This window comes from Neovison vison, chromosome 1 (assembly GCF_020171115.1).
Source record: "Neovison vison isolate M4711 chromosome 1, ASM_NN_V1, whole genome shotgun sequence".
NCBI lineage: Eukaryota > Metazoa > Chordata > Mammalia > Carnivora > Mustelidae > Neogale > Neogale vison.
Window position 1 is genome coordinate 313,488,011 of NC_058091.1, and position 21,364 is coordinate 313,509,374.

At 50.5% G+C, this 21,364-nt stretch overlaps 1 protein-coding gene across 1 annotated transcript in view; it reads right to left on the minus strand.

Annotated features, from left to right (window-relative positions):
• Positions 1–21,364, minus strand: part of ADAMTS16 (ADAM metallopeptidase with thrombospondin type 1 motif 16) — a 176,818-nt gene that overhangs the window by 146,162 nt on the left and 9,292 nt on the right. The window contains exons 3-5 of the mRNA XM_044233985.1: positions 1,079–1,249; positions 479–835; positions 289–391 (exon numbers count right to left, since the gene is read on the minus strand). Of these exons, the coding sequence (XP_044089920.1) occupies positions 289–391; positions 479–835; positions 1,079–1,249 (631 nt within the window). The remainder of the gene's footprint in view (positions 1–288; positions 392–478; positions 836–1,078; positions 1,250–21,364) is intronic.

Genomic DNA, 21,364 nt, shown 5'->3' on the forward strand with positions numbered 1-21,364 from the left:
GCATGAATTAGTAAAACCTCTGGAGGAATTCCTTGCTTTTTAAATGTTATTAAGTGTGTACTCCTTGCTTTTTCGCCTACCGCTCGCGGCAATAACGCCGGTGCGCGTTAGTGATTCACGGGGAACACCACACCAGCCCTGGTGGGAGTCGACTCCCCGGCGCTCGCTGGAAGGGGGGAAAGCGAGGCAGCATCCCGGGGCCAGTTCCGGAGTTAGGGTCACCCGCGGCACCTGGTAAGCCAGCGCTACCTGCGGAGGACTTGGAACCCCTCTTCCCCGCAGACTTACCGTCTTTTTCCATCCAGTCCGGGCGCGCCGCGGAGCCTGGTGGACGCCAGAAGCTCGGGCTCCCCGGCGAGGTCAGCGCGGGTCCCACGGAGCACGCAGGTGCCTGCTGGAAAACAGCGGCCACACCTCGGTGAGACCGGACTGCAGCCGGGGAGCCGCGGGCACCCCGCCCCCGCCGTCGGGGACTCACCTGCACCGCCACCTGCGCCAGCAGCAGCACGCACAGCGCAGCGCAGCCGGGCACCCGCAGGGCCGGGCCGCCCCTCGCGCCCCACGCCCCGCGCCCGCGCGGCGTCCGGGCCAGGAGAACGCGCCGCTCCATCCCGGGGCGCTCCAGGTGGCGGGGGCCGCGGGATGGCCCCGGCCCGGCGGCTGCAAGTGGGCACCGAGGACCCAGGCCGGCCGGCGCGCAGCAGCTTCCCCGCGGCGCCTCCGCCGCCCGCGCGCGGTTATCACTGCGGCCCGGGGCGGCGCGGGGGGGCGGAGGGGCGGCCGCGGCCGCGGCGGCGGGGGCGGGGGCGGAGCACCAGCCCGCACCGTGGGAGAGCTGCGGGCGAGGAGGGGAGCGCAGGGGAGGAGACAGGGAGCTGGAGGAGTCGGCGGGGCGGGGGGCGGGGAGCCGGAGGAAGAGGGCAGGAGGGGAGAGAGAAGGGGGAGGGCAGAGGCGGAGGAAAGCGGGCGGCGGGGTGAAACCGATGGGAGGGGGGCTGGGGAGGATCCCTGCGGCTGGGCGGTGGCCCCGAGGCTCGGAATGTGAGCGGCAGAAGCCACCCTACAGGTGCCCTCGAACCTGCAGTCGCGCTGCCCCGCGCAGGGACCTGCCCGGCCCGCACCCCAGGGCCAGACACCTGCCGCGGCTGAGCGGGCTGGGCGGCGCCTGGGCCCCACTGGCCTGCCCCTCCCGCTCCACGTGGGAGATCAAGTGCGGGACAGCGGCGGCGCCCAGAGCTTGGTGTGTCTTCTGGGTATGCACAAAGGGTGTAGCTCTGGGCTCCGGAGGTGATGGGAGGGCAGGGGGGTCGAAGAAGCCATGTCTGTCTCCTGGTCAGTCCTGGGATGTCCAGGCGCTCCTGGCCCCAGGCCACCCGCCCTGGAGAGCCTGTGTGCCCCCCGCTGCTGAGAATCCGAGTGTAGCCAATCCATTAGGAGGCCTTGGTGGTGGGGATCCCTGTGGGCCCCGCTGGGGGGCAGGGCTGCAAGGGCCCAGGGAGCCCCAGGGGCTTAAGCCCTGATCTGGCAGTGAGCACATTGTCCTGTGATAGTGTGTGTGAACACGTATGTGTGTGTTTGAATGTGAGTGCGGATGCGCCCCAGTACACACCTGTACGTGCACACGTGTGCGTGTTTACCTGTGTGGGTGTGCACATCTGTGCCAGTGCGTGTTCTCCCCACCTGCGTTGCCTGTGGTCACTGTGCTCCACTGATAGCCCCTTTCCTCCCTGAACGCATGCCTCCTGCAGGCCCTGGAGGGCTGGGCTCCTATTTCTGTGGTTCCAGTGTCCCTTACATTCACTTTATTCCGGATTTGCGGGTTTTGCACATTTGGAGAGGAAAGTGGAGGGGGAGAGACTGGTGTCTCTGGTTCCCGTGGCGCAGCCAGCTTTGAGCCTGTCGGGGCTTCTGACCGCTGGCAGTCTGGAAGTGCCAGATATCTGGGGCTTGGAGAGATGAGCCCCCAGGCTGAGCAGCGACCGGCTCGCAGGCTCTCTCTCTTTCTCTCATATTCATTTATTTGAAAACACTCCTTAAAATGAAAACGGGAGTTTTATGAAAAGGGCTGCGTTGGGGGTGGTCCTCAAAACACCTGTCACCTCCCCTTCCTGCAGCTCCAGACAAGGAGCTTCCCGGTGGGGAACCAGAGGCTGGTGGGGCTGGGCAGGCCTCGGGGTCTGGCTTGGGTTAGGCAGGAGGCTGCTGCTGTTCCTTCTGTCCTGAGTCCAGGGCCTCACGTGCTTGAGAAATACAGATCTCGAACTATTGCTAATTATGTTGAATGTAACTTGCACGGGGATCAGGTTTTCCAAGTCTAGCTGAGATCACATTGAAGACACCCAGGGGTTCTTTTTTATGTGCTTAAACAGATGGAATGAAAGAATAATGGTTGGTGTAAAAAGATTCAGTTTTAGGATTTTTTTTTTTTCTTTTTGAGTAATACCCAATGAGTCTCTTTCCATTGGAAGAAACCGTATCCCTTACAGTGACCAGTGTTTTCCAGTTCTTTTAGGCGTTCACTGAATTCCATGCTCATCCCAGACCAGGGACGTGTCCTCTGTGACACCGAGCAAACTCCGGCCTGGGGCCAGGTGGGGACCGGAGCAGAGGGAGCTGCTGACCTGGGTATGAGAAAGGCCTTGAAACAAGGTGGAGGGGATGGGAGTTGTGATTTCCAATAAAATACACAGAGTTGGTCTTTCCATTTCTGCCATGGAGCTCCTAAAATCCTTGGAATTTCCTAAGAGAGAGACCCCCAAAGGGGCTTTTTGTTATCCTAACAAGGTGACTTTGCATGGGCTGCAGGGGGCTGGAGGCCTGGAGTGCCAGCCTTGTGTGTAGAAGGGTGGAACTTTCAGTCCCCCTTCCCCACCCCCTCTCTCTCCTGGAAGGGGAGACTCTATCTGGGGCTTAGTTCCATCACCAATGGCCAGTGATTTCATCAATTCTGACTATATAATGAAGGTCCATGAAAACCCCCAAGGAACAGGATTCAGAGAACTTCCCAGGGTGAACAGGTAGAGAAGCAGGAACAGAGAGCTTCGGAGACTGGACAGACGCCCCGTGCCCTTCCCCGCGACCTTGCCCAATGCCTCGCTTCCATCTGGCTCTTTTCTGACTTACATTCTATTATAATAAACCAGTGACCTGGGGAGTAAAATGTCTCTCTAAGTTCTGTGAGCCACTCTAGCAAATTAATTGAACCTGCAGAGTGGGGCCTTCCAAGCCACAGCCATCTGACAGGTAACAACCGGATTCGAAATCGGCATCAGAAGTGGGGGTGGGGTGAGATCTCTGCTCTCTCACCTGACTTGTGGTGGGGTCAGCGGGGTCTGGCCCCACAGTCCTTTTCTAAAAGAGGCTTTATAGGCTTACAAGTGGAAAGAATATCTCCACAGTGTGAGACAATAGCATATTCAGAAACAAGAAAAGGCCGTGTTTGATGTCAGAAGACTTAAATTCCCGAAGTGAAAGATGAGGGCAGGGCCTGTGTCTTGTGGACAATCTGACATTTAGAGCTGACCTTGAAGTCTGACTTAGTGCAATTTAGGAAATCAGGAGCTGCCGGAATAACCATTTTTCCAGAGTGGGCCCCAGGTGGGGTGCAGGCCCTGTGTTTCCTCTGGAGACCCACGGGAGTCCGGGCTGGACCCGAGCCGCTTGCTAAGGCTAAGAGGCTATCACAGCTTTGGTCTGTGAGCCCAAGGGTCCATCAGAAGCCCCAGGGCCTCAGTGTCACTTTTAGAGGCTGAGTCTGCTAGTGGCTCCGCTCCGGAAGCTGGTCTCCTCCCTTACTTTGAGACTTAACTCTTAGCAAGAAGCCAACGGGAAACTGGGAAGCAATGCAACAGACAAGGTTAGATTCCTACATGTAAAGCGTGGCATTAATAAGCCCCTTTCCCTTTATCATTAAACACCTAGAAATTTAGCTCAACTATTAGTTTAGATTATTATATAAAATATAATGATTTAGTGTTATAATTATTATTTATGATAGGTTTATAGTCATTATTATACATAGATTTTTTTTTCTCTTTTGTTTTTTATTTTACAGACAGAAAAGAGCAGAGGGAGAGAGAATCTGAGGTCAGCTCCATGCCCGGTGTGTGAGCCCAATGCAGGGCTCGAACTCATGATCCTGAGAGCATGACATGACCTGAAATCAAGAGTCGGAAGTCAAGAGTGGTGAGTACTTGATAAGTGAGTAACTTACTCTCTGTGCATTTCCCTTCCATTCTGTCTCCTCTACTGCCAGATTCCACGTTCTTGTTTCATGGAAGGCAAGTCCTTTTCTAGACAGGAAGTACCAACAGCTTCAAGAAACTTAATTCTGCCTCCTGAAGGACGTCATGTTGAAACCCCTCAAAAACATAAAGTTGCCCCCAAATCAAAATGGCTGCAAGAATGTTTCAGGGAAGAGGATTTCGAACTAAGTAACCTATCTCCTCTCTTCCCAACCCTCCCTTCCTAGCCTTTTGTTTCAGGAACCCCCTACCGCCCCATCCTTCTGACTCAGGAGGCTTGACTGCTCTCGACCGACCGCAGGCAGGAGCTGTCTGCACTGATGGCTGCCTGCAACCTGCCTCAGCAGACCCTGTGCGTCCTCTTTAAGCCGCCATCAAGGTGGGCATGATCTGCTTCCTGGGGTCACACCTGCTTCTTCTGGGTCAGGTCCTACTCGCCTCTCCAACATGCCTTTGCCAAGCAACCGTCTGCTCTTTTTTGTGGTCTCTGTATCTCTCTAGAACTTAAAAATTGTCATTCTCTGTGGCCACAGCTGCCAGTGTTTCTCCCATTTCTGCCTTTGGTTTTGCCAACAGATTTGAAGGATCTCAACTCATACACACCTTATTCACGGCCAGCTCCTTCTTTGCCTCTGCCTCCTGTGGGACACTCATCCGATTTTCCTGAATGGACCAGGAAGATCATGGCACAGGATGAACAGGGTTTCCTTGGGGGTCGTAGAATCAGAGTAGGGAAGGGATTCTACATGATCAGGCTAGAGATGGTCAATCAATGTGGATAATTGATCAGAAAACAGGTGAGAAATGACAGTGGCTTGGACAGCATGTGATGATGGCTTTGTGGACAAATGAACAACACTAAGTTTATCTAAGAGATAGGATTTGCAGAAGTTGCAAAGTAGATGATTGCACAAATGAGAACAATTTAAGAATAATCAAGATATTTTAAGTGCGCAACATGCTGCCAAGACAGCAGTGAATATGGAGCAGAGTTCCAGGTTTTACAGCCTTGTAAAATTCCCAAAGGAAAACTCGCAAAGAAAATCAGCCTCCAGTGACCAGGCTTCATTTCCCTAAGGTAAGAAAAATACGGTAAATGCATTAACTAGAAATGAAGAAGGCTTTTTGCCTTGAATGTTTGAACTTAATGAAACACTCCTTATGTCACCCTGATTGTCCTTAGACACCACTAAACAAGCCGCGTCTGTAAACAGGTAGAAAAATGAATTCACGAGGAGCAGTAAGTTCTCAGCTGGCCTCTCCACAGTGTCTTGACCTGACAGAGGCCACAGGCTTCAGGGAGGATCTGGGAAGCAAGCGGGGAGAGCGGTTGGAAGAGAAATCGTTGATAAAGACACTGAGGAGCTGCCTGTGGGCCTGGTCGTGCTCTCCGGGACCTGGTCCCCTGAAGGAAATGTTGGGCCAAACCAAACATTTGCATAGCCTGTGGGGCCTCCAATACTACAACAAAACCCCAAAGCCCACCCCAAATGTTCTCCACATGTACTTTTGCTGCCCTTGATGATATCCTCAAGGTCCCTGGACTTTCAGTGTGCCCCTCCCCCAAACCTCAGGCTTTCCAGCCATCCCGCCCCCCGGTTTTGAAGGCCTCCATCTAGGCACTACCACAGGGACCCACCAAATGAGGGGCACAAGCTCCCAAGAGGGAAGGGGGCGAGGAGGGGTCATCAGGCCTGGCTTCTTCTTTCAAACTCCCCAGCTGAATGAGTGACCTTTCCTGGGGACACCGAGTGGCAGTGGCAGAGGGGATGGAGATGAGCCCCAGAAGTCCACTTCCCAGAGCTCCCCTCAAGAAGAGAGGAGGGAGCATGTTCTTTAACCGTATGGAACAAAAGTTCAAAAACACTCTTATTGGAAGGAGTTTCTTGTTAAACATGTCCCATTCTTGGAATGCGTCCTGTCCCAGCACCTTCACGGACCGGGTCCTGACAACAGCAGGGCAGAGGCAGAAAACGTCGCTCGGGGCTGTCATTGTGTAGGAATGGGGAAGCTGTTCCTAGTAAATTTAAGGAAAAACAAGAACAGTGTGAGTCTGGAGGAGGCACCATCAGAGAAGAAAATACCCAGAATATTGCTTTTCGGACAGCGCGTGGGGAAGAGCCGTCCTCTTCTTCCCCAACTGGAGGAGACACATTTTTTAATGAATTAGGAATGAATTACTAGAACAAGGAAATGTAGGTGTCATATAATACATGGTCCTCATTCTTTAAATTAATGGATTCAAATGATATTAAGTGACAGTCACATTCCTTGGACAGCTTCTAGCTGCTGCTGTCCGCATTTTTCCCGGCACATAGCCGTGAGTGTCCGTCCACCCCCGCTGCCTGGTCCAGAAGCAGGTGTAGTCCAGCCGGGCAGGGAGTCTGAGGTCCTACCTGTGGGCTGGCACCTGCCACCTGGGGCTGGCCTGGGGCCCTCCAGGGTGCACCCAACACCCCTACTGCTTCTCTCATTTCCCTTTTATAATCATCAGTTTTCTTCTTTTCCATTTTCCTTCCTTCCTTTCCCCTGCCAGTTCCTTTGTTTTTCCCCCAAATGTAACCACACAGTCAATCCTTCAGGAAATTCCTGAATGACAATTCCAGCTTCCAAACTTAAGGTCACCTGGTGTCCTTTCTGCTGTGTCCAGTCAGGCCATCAGGACCTTTCCAGCTGAACCGATCTCTCTGGGCTGCACCGCCCCTCCTCCCCCGGCAACCACAGGAGTGGAGGTCACTGTGGAGCAGCGTGTCCTCGAAGAAGAGGATGGAAGGTTGGAGCAAGTCTGACTGTCACTGGGGAGGGACAGCAGGCATGAACAGTACAATGTGTCTCTGTTCCCTGAGTCATGACAAGGGGGGCTTGGAATTAAATGCCCAAACCATGGCATTTTTTTTTTTTCCCTTTCAAACCTATCACTGTTGTGATCTGGTATTTGCTTTTGCAGAGGAGAGCAAGTCTGCAAGCTAGTTTGGTTTTATGTTCGCGGTAACCTGTTTTGCTCTTCAGCCTGGGTCCTCTTAGGAGTAACCCGCGTCTTGGTGTTTTCTCAGGATGTGTCTGACTTGCATTTTGTTGATACATTTGCCTGGAATATCGTGGGTATGTTTTGTTTGTTTTGTTCTTCCAGCTTTGGAGAGATCTAGATACTAATGTGTTTATTATTCGGAAGATATGGTATTACATGAGGAGTGTTTAAAATAGGTAAATGGAGTTTGGATAACTTTTGACATTACAGAACTACAAAGGCAATTATGGACAAAGTCAGCATATATGCCTATGTATGTATAACTAAATGAGGCTAATAAAAGTACTGGGTTTCATATTCCACATAATATTTTCAAGAAAAAGGGAAGAAGGGGCAGAAAAAAGCAAAATGAAATTCTCCTGAAATGCTATCCTACGGATGAAAGAATCTGCTTTATACACATGTGCTCCTTTATTCATAACTTCAAGTATCAGAGAATGAAGCTAAAATCCTTTTATAATACTGGTGGCAAAGATAAGAAGAATATATGAAGAGAGAAAAATAATGAGATTTTGAATATATAGAAAAAAGACAGAGACTAACAACAGAAAAATGAAAATGAGAAGGCACAGGAGGGACAAGAGAAAACATAAAAAAAAATCCTTCAAATAGATAAAATTTGCTTATTATGAAACAACATCTTAACCCTTGGAACTAAGTGTCAGGTATACATAAAGGAAAAAATACCAAAGACCAAAGTCTAAGATTCTGTTGTGGAAGTAAAATTCAACAATATGCACTTAAAAGTACACATATACTTCTAAAGAAAACTTAAATATTAAATTAACCATTTGATCAACATTGAGTTAAATTAAAATCTTTGTCAGGAAGATATAAGGTGGAGAATGCCAGGATAGGACCCTGGGCATGTCTCCTAACTTGAAGGAGACTTCATTTTCCCGTCCTTCTAGTGGACACAATAAAGGTAAAACCTACTCCAGGTGGGTAAGAGGATGAGGGAAGATACTATTTATGAAGGACGGAGAACAATGCCCAGGATGTACAGATTGCTCCGTAAGTTTAGGAAATTTTCAATATGAATGGAATTTAATGCATTTAAATGAAAAATAATACATATTAAATGAAAAAAAAAATGGAAAAGTGGAGTTGGCAGTATCAGGTCAGTAAAGACCAAATCCAGCACGAACATCAGTGTTTCCCTTGCTCCAACGTTTGCTTCCAAATCGAGTCGATTTGCATGGGAAATTATTCCAGTGATTCTTCCAGAAGAAAGATTGCATCTCTTGAACAGAATTTAGCATTTCTGCAGACCGAAGGCCAAAAACTGCACAGTAAATCTGTTGTGACCAATCTGATTCCGTTTTCCCATATCGCATCTCATTTGTAAGTACCTTGAATAACCAGAAAAACTGCTCACCAGCCTCGAAAAGCTCATGGGAGAGGAGAACCCAGTCTTGCTCTTTGCAAAAGAATCTGGGGAAAGTCTGGATAATTTCCAGAGATAAAGCATCTCGTCTACACTGTTACAAACACCAGTTTGTACTGTGCTTAATGCCCTGGGACAGATTCAAGTGGAAAACCCTGCCCTGTACAACTAATTAATGTCATGACTCCGTTATTGAGCAATTTCTGTTCAGCTGTCTCCTTCTATCTTTGTGAGACGAAAAAATCCAAGTTCCCAGATTATGAAATTCCAAATCGGTAACCACATGATAACTATTTTACAGACTAGGACCAGAGCATTTATCACCACCTTTGTAATGCGACTTTTTTTTTTAATTTAAATTTAATTAGCCAACATAGAATCCCTCATTAGTTTTTGGTGTAATTAGCATTGCTTTTATGGGCAAAACTAGCTGTGGGTGTGTGAAATCCCCAGGATACAAATGATCCCGTTGACTCCCGATAAGTGAGTCCTCATTTTGGGGGGAATCTGAATTCACGATTTTTGCCGCAAAGCACAAGCATCCGTGTGTCCATCTCCTGCTTTCTCCACCTGTTCCCTCCAAAGAACCAGTGGGTTTGGCTGGTGTTTCTGAAACTTGGCGAGTGTACAGATGGGATCGCATCCTTCAGCACAATGTGGAATTTGAAATTAAACTGAATGTATAATAAGTAAGACAAATTAAATCTTTCAACTCTAGCTGCCTCAGACGTTGGGCAGGCCCCTCTTAGCAGGGAGAGACACTCCGTGGAGGTCAACGCACACCGTAAGGAGTCAATTTGCAGAAGAAAGCACAGCTGATCAGACAGTCTTGGCAACACCATGATTTTCTCCGTCTTTTCATGTCTTAAGACTCATCACACGCCCCTTTCTAGAGCAGATGATCCTGTCCTAGCCACTGACCCCGCTTTCTGCTCTCCCTCCCTGTCACCTGGCTCGCAGTTTCTGTTCCCCGGAGCGCCTGGCTCACTGCTTGTTCGCTCCCGTGACATCTGCTTGCTCTGTGTCTCTCCCTCTTGGCGGCCCAGCACGGGGCAGGCCCCATCCCCGCTAGCTGCCCCCAGGAGGGAGCAGGTCTCCCTTCAACTGTCTTACACCGTCCAGGAGGCTCGAAGAAGTCCATGCTTCTCGCACTGTCCTGAGCGGTAATGGAGGAGCTTCCAGCCTGTCCTGAAAAACCTCACACTCTGACCCTTCAGCACGTCTTTTTAGACAGTTAGCAGAATTTTGACGTTCCATCTCTGGGTCCTTCTTCCTGTCCAGATCCTGGGCCCCTTACACAGAGAAGACAGTTTGCAAGTTTGTACTGCAGAACACAAAGCAGGTTCTAGGCTTTCAAAGTCAGCCCACACATTTGAAATGATGTAGGCTTCTCCTTTGCCCTGCTTCAGGGCGGAGTCAGCATGCAAAGGAGGAAAGGTGGCTCAGGTCCAGGAAACGGTCCAAACCAGGGAGGGAGGCCAGGGTGCAGAGCTGGGGCAGAGTAGCCCAGCGGAGGAGGAGGACGGAGTGGCTCCAGGGCGGGGGCACTGCCCACTGGCATAGAGAAAAATTCTAAGAGCAAAGGCCCAACAGACCTGGAGCAGATTTAACAGAGGAGAGTCTGGCGGCCTGGCAGATGTCCCGGTAGGACGGAGGAGTCTGCCCTTCGAGATGCTGCTTGATTTGGAGGACCGGGCGTATGAGCTGCTCCCGCACCTCGGCAACCCGTCCTCTTGTCAGCTTCCCGCTCTGCGGGTGTCTGGTCTAGTGCCGACATGCGTGGGGCTCCGAGTCCTGCCACACGGTGGGTTTGCGGATCTGTGCTAACAAAAGCTTCCTCCTGGATGGGTCTGTAGACGCAGATCCAAATCAGAGCCAGCAGAACAGCACCGATGCCGGCAACGTAAACCCTGCCCAGCTCCACAGGGCAGTGTTTGTAAGGGTCTGGGAGTTGATGGGAGAGCTTTCTCCGCCGCCGCACGGTCACCTGCTTCCTCATGGATGCACGGGACAAAGAATCTGGTGGGGGCCTCCGTGTGTCCTGGACTGGGCTCTAAAATGAAAGAAATTGGGCACGTGGGGGGCTCCGTGCCTGAAGGCTCTGCCTTTGGCGCAGGTCATGATCTCAGGGTCCTGGGATCCAGTCCCGCATGAGGCTCCCTGCTCAGTGGGGAGACGGCTTCCCTCTCTCCCTGTGCCCCTGCCCCTGCTTGCACTCTCTCTCTCTCTCTCAAATAAATAAAATCTTAAAAAAAATAAGAAGAAAGTAATGTGTGGGCTGTGAGCTTGCGGTTAAGAGAGAGTAAAAACAGAGGAGCTAGTCTTCTCTGGGGAGGAACCTACTGAAAAAGAAAACTGCTTCCTTTCATAGAGTAATAATATTTATGTATTCATGCTAGTTTTTTTCTTTAATGTGCTTCCTTTTCTCTGCATTCCTTGTTGTTTCTTTTTGATTACTTCTTAAGCTGAAAGTCAAGTTCGTATACTAAATGCCAACTGCTTTAGGTCATTTCTTAGCACGCCTCAGTCTCGGTCAGTTCCCATTGTCCCTGACCCAGGGACCCATCTGACATCATCGGGCCTGGCCTCCAAGGGCTCTGACCTCGGCCCTCCTCATCCCTGTCAGCTCTCATGCTTGTCCTCTCTACCCCCTGAACAGCCCTCCCTGGTTATGTGGCACAGCCCGTACGTGGAGGCCCGCCCTGGGCCCTGGGCACCTGGTTCCGTCCCGGGTGGGCCCACCCTCTCCCACCCTCTCCCACCCTCTCCCACCCACTGCCTGTCTGCTGGTCTGGTTCAGCTCCCTTGAGCCGGGCAGGAGTGAGCAGGGCAGGCAGCTGCCTGGTCCCGCAGCAGAGCAGACGGCTCAGCATGGATGCCGGGAGGGTCTCAGGGAGAGCTTCGCAGGACGTGCCGTCTTCATACAGTCTGGACAGCGGCAACACTCACATCTCGGGGACCTCGCCGAAGTCCACAGAGAACATAGCATGTCACAGTGGTTTCATCCTGGCCACTTTCCTGGGGTGAGTGTGGCCAGGCTTCTGTCTCCCTCTGCAGTGGTAGCAGGTGGCCCAGCAGGATCTGCAGGGCGCCTCTCGGATGCACCCCAGCCTGGAAGGCCCAGGCCAGGCCCAGGCCGCTCTAGACCTGTATCATCCAGCCCCCATCAGCTCTGGCATTGCACTGCGTCCGTGCATGGCCCAGCCTTCCCGGGGCCAGATTTCCGCTCTGCCACTGACCTGCCTGTGGGCCTCAGGAAGCATCACCTTGAACCTTCCCATGCCTCGGAGGTGGGAGAGCTGCCTTGTCTTGGGATCTTGTGGGAGGCAGATACTGGGAGTGGGTCAGAGACTAGACACAGCCACAGGCCAAGTTCAGGAATGGCTGGGACACGACCCAGCCTGAAAGGCCTCCGGTAGCAAGCCTGTGGCAGGAGGAGCCGAGAAAGCAGCTTCCCAGGGCAGAGCCTGGGGCGGCCGGGTCCACCGCGCCAGCCCTTCCTCCCAAGGCCACTGTTCGGATGAGCAGATCCTCCTCCCGGATGAGAGGGGACAGACGGACACAAGCTGGAGTGTTTGCGCGCAGCCCCTTCAGGGAGAAGACTAGCAGTCGGGCTCCGGTGCGGACGCGTGGAATAGCTCAGCCCGGTCGCCCTTTCTCCGTTTGTTGCTGGGAAGGTTTGTGACCCCCGGGATGTCTCCGTCCTGGATGACCATTTCTGCTTCTGCATCCACTGAAGGAAGGGCCCTGGCCTTCCTGTCTCACTCAGGCCCCTGGCAGAGGGAGACCGCTGCCCTCCGGGGCTGTGGCACCTGTCCGACCCGCCCATTAGCTCAGTCCCCTCCTTGTTGTCAACACCTGGTCAGGAGGCAGGCCACGCGGTGAGCTGAGCAGGGCAGTGTAGTGTCAGGACTGATGGAGCCGGACGGGAGCAGCAGGGCTGAAGCCTGCCGCCGAGGACCCAGCACGGAAGGGTCCCCCCGAGGCTGGGGTTCCTGCCTCCGTGGGGGAGCGTTTCAGCCCCTGGGAAGTGGGGAGTTGGCTGTGTCGTCTGGGTCACAGCTCTCCCCCTGCGACTGCATGGGCTCCTCTGTCCTGTGGATCCACAAAGCCACCCATCAGCGAAGCCACCCTTGGGGGCTCTGCAAACTGAAGCCATAATGGATCACTTAATTTGTAGGTAATTCGTTCGCCAGACGTCTCCTGAGCACCTAGTGTGTACCAAGCCTTCCCCGTGCAGAAGCAATCATTGAATCCAGTGCCTGGGGGAGACCAGGTTTGGGGGAGCAGCGTGCATGTTTCTGGAGCCCACGGACAGGCCACGGCCCCACAAGAGGCTTGCACCACCCCTGTTTGCTCCTGGAACCCCGGGTGCCCTTCAGAGCAGCACTGGGGCCACCAGCCTCTGCCTTCCTGGTACCTGCGCCAAACCCTGGGCCACAGGAGGCTCGAGGACCAGATAGCCAGGGCACTGTCCTGACACTGCGCTCCCCTAGACCTGGGGCTACGTGGAAGCAGCTGTCCCCTCTGTGCCTCAGTGTCTTCCCTAAGGAGCAGCCGGTCATGATCACGGGACCAGCCTGTAACTTGCAGTGATTACCTGAGTTTCCACGTGCAGACACTCGGAGTGGGACAGTCCTTCCCTGTTGTCACAGCGACAACCACCCACTGCACTTAACACACATTCACTCTCACAGTGCTGGAGGCCAGGGGCCCGAAGTCAGTGTCGATGGACTGAGATCCGTCCCCTCTCTGCCTCTGTGGTCACGTCCTTCCCTCTCCCGGGTTTGGTCAAAGCCCCCCCTCTACATAGACCTGTATTTGCATGTAGCCCCATCTGAAGCATCCCGGCGAGTCTTCCCAGGCCAGGGTCCTTTGCTGGAGCACATCTGCAGGGACCTCCTTTCCATAGAAGGTAACAGTCACAAGTTCTAGGAGACAGGACCTGACGTCTCCAAGGCCGTTATATAGTTATCACAAACAGTAGGTGCTGGACGTGTGTTCCCTGTTCTTCGTATCACCGGTCTTTCCTGTCTTTCCTGCTGGGAAAGCAAAGTGCACCCACAGTAAATCTTGGAGTGTGATCCGAATATTTCCCGTGTCCAGGAGAGCTTCTGCTGGGACACAAATAGTTTTCAAACGATGTCATTCCTGTCCCAGCACCTGTCTCCGTAGGTGTAGTGTGCCTGCCTCACTCAGGCCAAGTCAGCGGCTGGTGTGACCCTCTGATGTGACTACATGGTACCCATGTTGGTTGCAAGCCAAGGGCATCGCTGTGAAGCCAGTGCCCCCTGGATACATCTCTCCACACAGCTCCCACGAGGTCACCAGCCTGCTGGGCTGTGCCCACTAAGATCTGTGACCCCAGACACTGCTGCTCTCCAAAGCCCATCCCTATGAGTGTTGCCAGGCTGTGCACAGAACCCGGACTTTCAGCAGAACATCCGCCAGATCTTCCTTCTCCGCCCCAGCTCCGGGCTTAGAAAGCACCAGATGAAAGAGATCAGAAGTTAGTTTTATTCAGGCAGCGCCTGGGTGGGTGCCGAGGGGGGCCGCAATCAGGATTGACTCATACTTTTCTGGAAGGACTGACTTTATACACTCACACCCTGTCATGTAGATTGTCTGGAAAACTGCAAATTGCGGGCATCCCTGACAGGGACAGAGCCCACCCCTCCCAGAAACAGAGGACTTGCGCTCTCTATAGAAAAGAGAGCTCCACAGGGTGCACAGAGAAGCCCAGCTTGCTCCCTGTACCCCAACAGCTCTCAGGTTACCCCTGCTTGCCGGGGATGAGAGGATGTGGAAGCAGGGGGGCACCCCATGGATGGATGTTCCTTCTGCCCTCAGTAGTGTGCAGTGAGGGAGGGATCTGAGAGGCAAGAGGTTGGGAAAGGAGGTGGCCAGCTAGGGAGGGTTGGGTGCACCCCCAAAAGTCTTGACCCCTGCTCCCTAGGGAGCCCTGTGGTGTTACTGGCTGGTGGCAAGGGGTGGCCCCTGCACGGGTTTGCCTGCAGTGACTGGAAGCCTCTTTTCAAGGGGGAAGCCGGTGCTCAGCACCTGCTGATCTTACCAGCACCTCTGGGAAGATGCAGAAATTCCTAGTTAATTGCTGGGGGCCATCCAGGCATTGGATTTGAAAAGTATCTGCTGAGTCAAGGTTCACCCTGGGTTTCCTTATCAGCCACAAGCAGGGAGGATTCAGGGTTGGATGCAAAAAGACTTCCTATTCCCCGAAGGAGACAAAGGCCTTTCCTGGGTTGGGGAGATGCCCCAGGGAAGAAGGACATGGGATGGAGCTGGTGGCCAGCGGGGAATTTAAGCTCAGGTACCATACGGGCTGGTTGTACAGGGACCGTTGCCTCAGAGCTGCACGGGTCAGAGGCAGACGGGTGCCCGGAAGCCCTTGGATCCTAGAGCAAGGGGGGCTCCCTGCAGGGTGTTCGGGGAACTCGGGGAGTAAGGGACTGCTCCACTCCTGGGGCAGAAGCCCTCCTGAGACGGAAAGAGAGGGAAAGCCCCAAGAGAATGAGTCACCCTAGAGGGGTCAGGTGTGTATTTTAAACTTCTACAACCCTTGAACCTTAAAGCAGGTCTAGAATTCATTCTTGTTATGCTTATTTTCAGTTGTCTGGCTGCAAGCTAGGGAAAATGAGGGCTTGTGCACAAGGTGAACTCTGACGGAGAGAAAACAGAAAGGAGCCTTTCCTCTGTGCATCACGGTTATTTTGGTTACTTTGGAACGTGTGGCGCCGAGGTGCGGCTGGGAGGTGGTGGCTGGAGACGCAGCTCCCACAAACCCTTGCAGGTGCCCCGGGGACGCTCCCCTGTGGGCGGGGGCGGCAGGGAAGGAGACAGCCCTTTGCTTTAACCAGCTTGGGGCTCAACAGGGAAACTTGGTGGCGTTCATTCTCCATGCTTGTCTCTGCAGACCCCCTCGACCTTTTTTTCTGGAATGTTCTTCTGCACCTGTGGAATATTGACCGGTGACGAGGATGTGCACCGTTCGGCGGCTCCCTGACATTTCTCTTCATTTCAGTCCTATCCCTATTTCTCATCTCTGTCGACCTCCCGCCGCACATACCTGAGAAAGAAACGTGCCCTCGAACACCCACTGGAGCATTGCATAATCTTCAGGGCTAGACGAAAAGCCCCGAAGATCTGATCTGTGCAAATGCCTTTCTCCTCAGGCGCCGGGCTCCTGGGGAGGTCAGCCTCCCCCTCCACAGTGTGCAGAGTCAGCCCGGAATGATTTAATTCCCTGAGCTGCAGGAGGGCCGAGCTGCAGCTTCTCCGAAAGGACAGGGTGTATCTGAGCACATCTGTCCTTAGAGCGTGGCTGTCCTTCACTCCCGCGCCCTGGGCAGTGCTGTCCGCGCAAGGCGCAAAGGCTAATCTGCTTGCCTGGGTTTGTGACTGTCCTATCGCGGAGGGTCTGTTGTCCCTGTTCTATGTTCAGAAGGACTTTTTTTTTTTTTCCCCCAAATTTCACAAGCTCACCATCTGTCTTAAAATTTTTCTTTTGGTTCTAGAGCACAAAAAACTTCACATTGCTCAGGGATTACATGTAATAACTAGTTTCCAAAGGTGGAATGCCACACATTCGCCAGAGCCTTTAAACTTTAATTAGTGACTCTAGTGTAATCATTTCCCGTAGGTCAATACGTTTCATATTTCTCCGAGACCATAAAAAAATTTAAAAAAAAAAAAAGGTTTTGACACCGTTTTAATGAGCCAAGTTAAGATTACTGTGAGTTTGGGGCCGTTTTTTAATGTGAAGCATTGCCAGACAGGAGTAAGCTGATGGACAGAGGATATTGGAAGGAAGGATGTACAGGGCAAGATGGAGTCCCTCACGTCAACCAGTAGCTCTCGTCAAGTGGTGACTTTAGATTTCTAAGAGCATCACGGCTGCCCAAACCTGTCCTGGTTGAGGACACACTCAGAACCAACAACCAGCAGAACCAGAGGAGGTCTGCAAGGGCCTGCAGCTAATTAACTCCCTCTAAAAGAGAGGATTTTTGCAGCAGAATGTCAGACTTTCTTGACTCTGATCACATCAAAAGCTAGGTGCTGCCCAAGTCTCTGCCTGACTGATCTCTGGAGAATAGCCATCCTCTGCTGTCTGAAGGTCATAAGCAGCAAGGGGTGGGGGGCAGGGGGAAGCTGACCCTGACCCAGACTGGACCGAGGCCTCGCTTCCACTGTGCACTCGCAGACAGACTCTGCCTTTGGGTCCTTCACTTGTTTCTTCTATGACTCTGTCTTCTGCTTGGACTCGTGTGCCGTGTAAGAGTCCAAGACAAACGTGAGGTGAGACGTCGTGAGGTCTGGAATCCTGACCCTGCTTTCGAGTTATGTTCACCTTGCTTTAGGAGGGAATAACGCTGACATGACAAGGGCACAACTCGTGTGTGCACCTTCATACCGTGCTAATGACATGCCCATTTCCCCCAAACAATCCAGAAATCAGTGAACCCAGCTTGTGAGGCCCACGAAATAATCAGCTGGCATTGACTGGGCTCGAACCATTAAACACAAGCTTCAGGTCATTTACTCTTTTCCGAGTGTAGCTATGATTGTATCTGCTAAGCCATGAAAACTGAGGCTTGCCCTGTGGACACTCCTTTTTATGGATGAACTTTTTGCTCCTGGAACGGAGCAAATTTCTGGAATGATCTGGACCTCTCTTCTTCTTGGTTATGTTCCTTTCCTCTGTGCATCTTTTGAATCCGGTTTCCTCCCCTGGGCAAGTAGAGATGAGTACGGCCTGGTCTGAGCTTGATTTCCAGGAGTCTGGGATTGCAGGTGGCGTTATCGATGAGCTCTTGTTCCTGAACCAAAGTGGATCCACCTTTCCAGAGTCGTAGACAAAGGCCACAGCAGGTGGAGTTACCTCGCAAGGTCACTTGAATTTGAAGCAAATTGGGAGATAACAAGGAATGATTTCCAAAGTCGTGACTCCCTGAACTGGGGTCAACCGTCTCCTTTTATTGGGGATTGGGATGAACATTCAAAGGGTTACCTTGTATCTAGACCACATTTTCCTTATCTATTCATCTGTCTGTGACACCTGGGCTGCTTCCATGTCTTGGCTATTATAAGTAATGCTGCTATAAACATAGGGATGCTTATATATGTTCAGATTAGTGTTTTTGTTTTCCCTAAGTAAATATCCAACAGAAGAAATATTGGATCTTTTGATATTTCTGTTTTTAATATTTTGAGGACACCTGTTTTCCATGATGGCTGCCCCGGTTCACATTCTTACTAACAGTGCATGGACGTTCTTTCTTTTCTACATCCTCGTCAACACCTGCTGTTTCTTATCTTCTTGATTCTAGCAATTCTAACAGGTGTGAGGTGATATCTCATTGTGGTTTTGATTTACGTTTCCCTCGTGGATACTGATAAGCATTTTTTCATGTGTTTGTTGGCCATGTGCATGCCTTCTTTAGAGAAATGTCTATTCAGGTACTCTGCCCATCTTTTAAATAGATTGTTTGGGTTTTTTGTTGTTGAGTTGAATGAGTTCTTTATACATTTTGTATATTAACCCCTGCTTAGATATAGCATTTGCAAATATCTTCTTCCTTCCAGGATGTCTTTTTGTTTTATTGATGGTTTCCTTCACAGTGAAAAAGCTTTTTATTTTGACATAGTCCCAATAATTTATATTTGCTTTTATTTTCTTTGCCTTAGTAGATGTACCTAGAAAAATTTGCTGTGTCTGATATCAGAGAAATTACTGCCTGTGCTTTCTTCTAAGATTATTATGATTTCAGGTCTCACATTTAGGTCTTTAATCCATTTGGAGTTTATTTTAATGTGTGGTATAAGAAAGTGGTCCAGTTTCATTCTTTTGCATGCGGCTGTCCAGTATTCCCAGCACATTTATTGAAAAGACTATCTTTTCCCCGTTATATAGTCTTGCCTCCTTTGTCATAATTAATTGACCATATAAATGTGGGTTTACCTTTGGGATTGTTATCCTGCTCCATTGATCTATGTGTTTATTTTGGTGCCAGTACTGTATTGTTTTGAAGACTGTAGTTTGGTAGTAAATCTGGAATTATGATATCTCTGGCTTTGTTCTTTTTTCTCAGAATGACTTTTGCAATCCGAGAGCTTCTGTGGTTCCATATAAATTTTGTTATTATTTGTTCTAGTCTTGTGAAAAGTGTTGTTGGAATTTTGGAAAGGGATTACCTTGAATCTGTAGATTGCTTTGGGAAGTATTACACAGCTACAAAAAAGTGGGAGACCATGCCGTTTGAGGCAACAAGGATAGATCTAGAGGGTATTATGCTAAGTGGAATAATTAAGACCGAGAAAGACCAATACCATATGACATTCCACTTATAGATGGAACCAAAAAATGAATAAACAACAACAAAAAAGGCAGAATCAGAACTATAAAAACAGAGAACAAAGGGATGGTTGCCAGAGGTGGGTAGGGGGAAAGTTGTGCAAAATGGTTGAATGGGAGATACATGTCTCCAGTTACAGAATAAGTCACGGGAATAAAGAACAGGAATACAGTCAATGATACTGTAATAGCAACATAGTAGGCCAGTGGGAGCTATATTTGTGGTGATCATAGCATAATATATAAACTTGTCAGATCATTAATTTATACACCGGTGCTAATGTGGCATTGTGCATCGACTCTACTCAAATACACACATACATGCAGACAGACAGACAGACAGACATGATGAAAAAAAAAAAAGGATCTGATTTGAGGAAAGAATTAATCCTTGCAAGCTCAGCAAGACAGCCAGTCGGAGCCCCAACCCCTGGGGCCCTGGAGGGCTGCAGTAGGTGGTTTTGGAAGAGGAACCCAAGTGTCAATCATGACTGAGGGAAGGGGGTAGCATGAAGGCCCCAAGTGGATGCAGAAACCCAGGACCAGGGACGTGGGCAACATCTCTCAGAGCCCTTGCTACGAACACCCGTCGGTGCTTGGACCACGCTCTGGACAGACTGTGACGCCAACACGCGCGCACGCTCTCTGATGGAGGGCGTGGGGCCCAACTGCACCACTTTGTCTCAGGGGAGTCACAGCAACACCACGGCAGAGCCTTCAGGAGACGAACCTCCCCGGGTTCTGTCCTGCCCTGCCCACCTGGGAGCCAGAGTGACGGCTGATTCCTTTCTCTAATCGCAAAATCAGACACCACATAGAGTCCAAACACAGACCTCATAGAATTCTTTCTGAATTGTCTGGAAGTCTGAGCTATAACTTGTTCCACCCGGTAAGCACATTGTTATTTTATTTGATTTTTATTATTTTTTATATCAACTCAAAAGACAAAAAACAAAAACAAAACAACAAAAAGAAAACAAAAAGCTTTGGCTAAGAAGTGTGGGCTCTTTTCCCTACCTTAGTGGTCTGCTGGTTTGGGGCAAAAAAGTCTCTCCAGGGTTGGTATTAGTGAGCATAACCCCAGCATAGAGGGCTTAGCAAAGTGATAGCCCTTTATACAATGCCTTTTAAAAGACTGAGGGTCACATGTGCTCTTCTTAAGTACAAGTGTGCAGGTACTTAGTCCCCTGAAGCCACACGTACTTAAACCCCAGTGCGTTCATTTTGTGCTGGAGGAAACTACCTCCCCTGAAAACAAGGACAAACAGGTTTCTGGCTCTCAGGTGCATTTCCCCAGCAGAAGTAGCACCGTGGAACGTGAATGGTGACCATGGTTCTTTCCACATGCCTTTCCTCGCTGTGATTCCCAACTTCCCCCAGAAATAACGTGTGGGTCACCAAGCCACATGCCTGCTATGGTGCTGGACATGTGACATGGTTTAGGAGGGTCGATAGAAAAGATACAGGGGCCATGGTCTGACAGTATGAAATCAAAATACTATTATTATTTTTCAATTTGGATAAGCTGCCATCATTGCAAGTTACAACAGTTGTTGTCTTCAAGCATGGGGAATGGCGCTTACACTTGGAGCACGCACTTACCTACCCGCAAACGCGTATTTATTACGTCCCTACTGTGCACCAGTCCTGCTGCGGGAGGCCGGTGTACCAGAGTGAGCCAGACGGAACAGGTCTGTGCCTCTGTGCTCTCATTTTGAATTAGATTAGAGGATTTAGATGGGAGGTGGTGTATGGGGGCATTTCTCATCTTCCTCACCTGTAAGGAAGGTCTCCCAGGTGCCGAAGCATGGAGGCATTTTGGGATTCCCAGAAGAAGATGAATTCTTTTGAATCAGAGAAATGTTCCAGAGGAGATGAGCTCAAATCCAAGAGCCACAAATAACCTCAGGCAGAGTAATATCCGAGAAAATAAATAACAAAACAAACTGATAAAACTTGCGTTAATTAAAAAAATAATGAATTAAAAAATAAATTTAAAAAATAAGATGATCCTGTTCTAGAATAAAGAAAGCTAAAAGAACCCTACAAACAGATCATTACATTTATTTGAAAGTGGCATTAGAGTGAAAGATAATAGTGAGATAATAGTAGTGCACCAAAAAGAAGAAATTCTAAAATAAGAAAGGCACGTCAAAAAATAAAATAAGTGCACATGAAACAAGGTGAAGAAAATACAAACCAAAAATGATTACTAAAAACAAGAAAAAATGAGAGCAAGCAACGCATGAGAGTAGAGCAGTAATTAGCGAACGGATATTGAGTACGGGACAGGTGAGGCCAGGTAAGAGAGGCAGGCAGAGGGGAGGGTTGCAGGC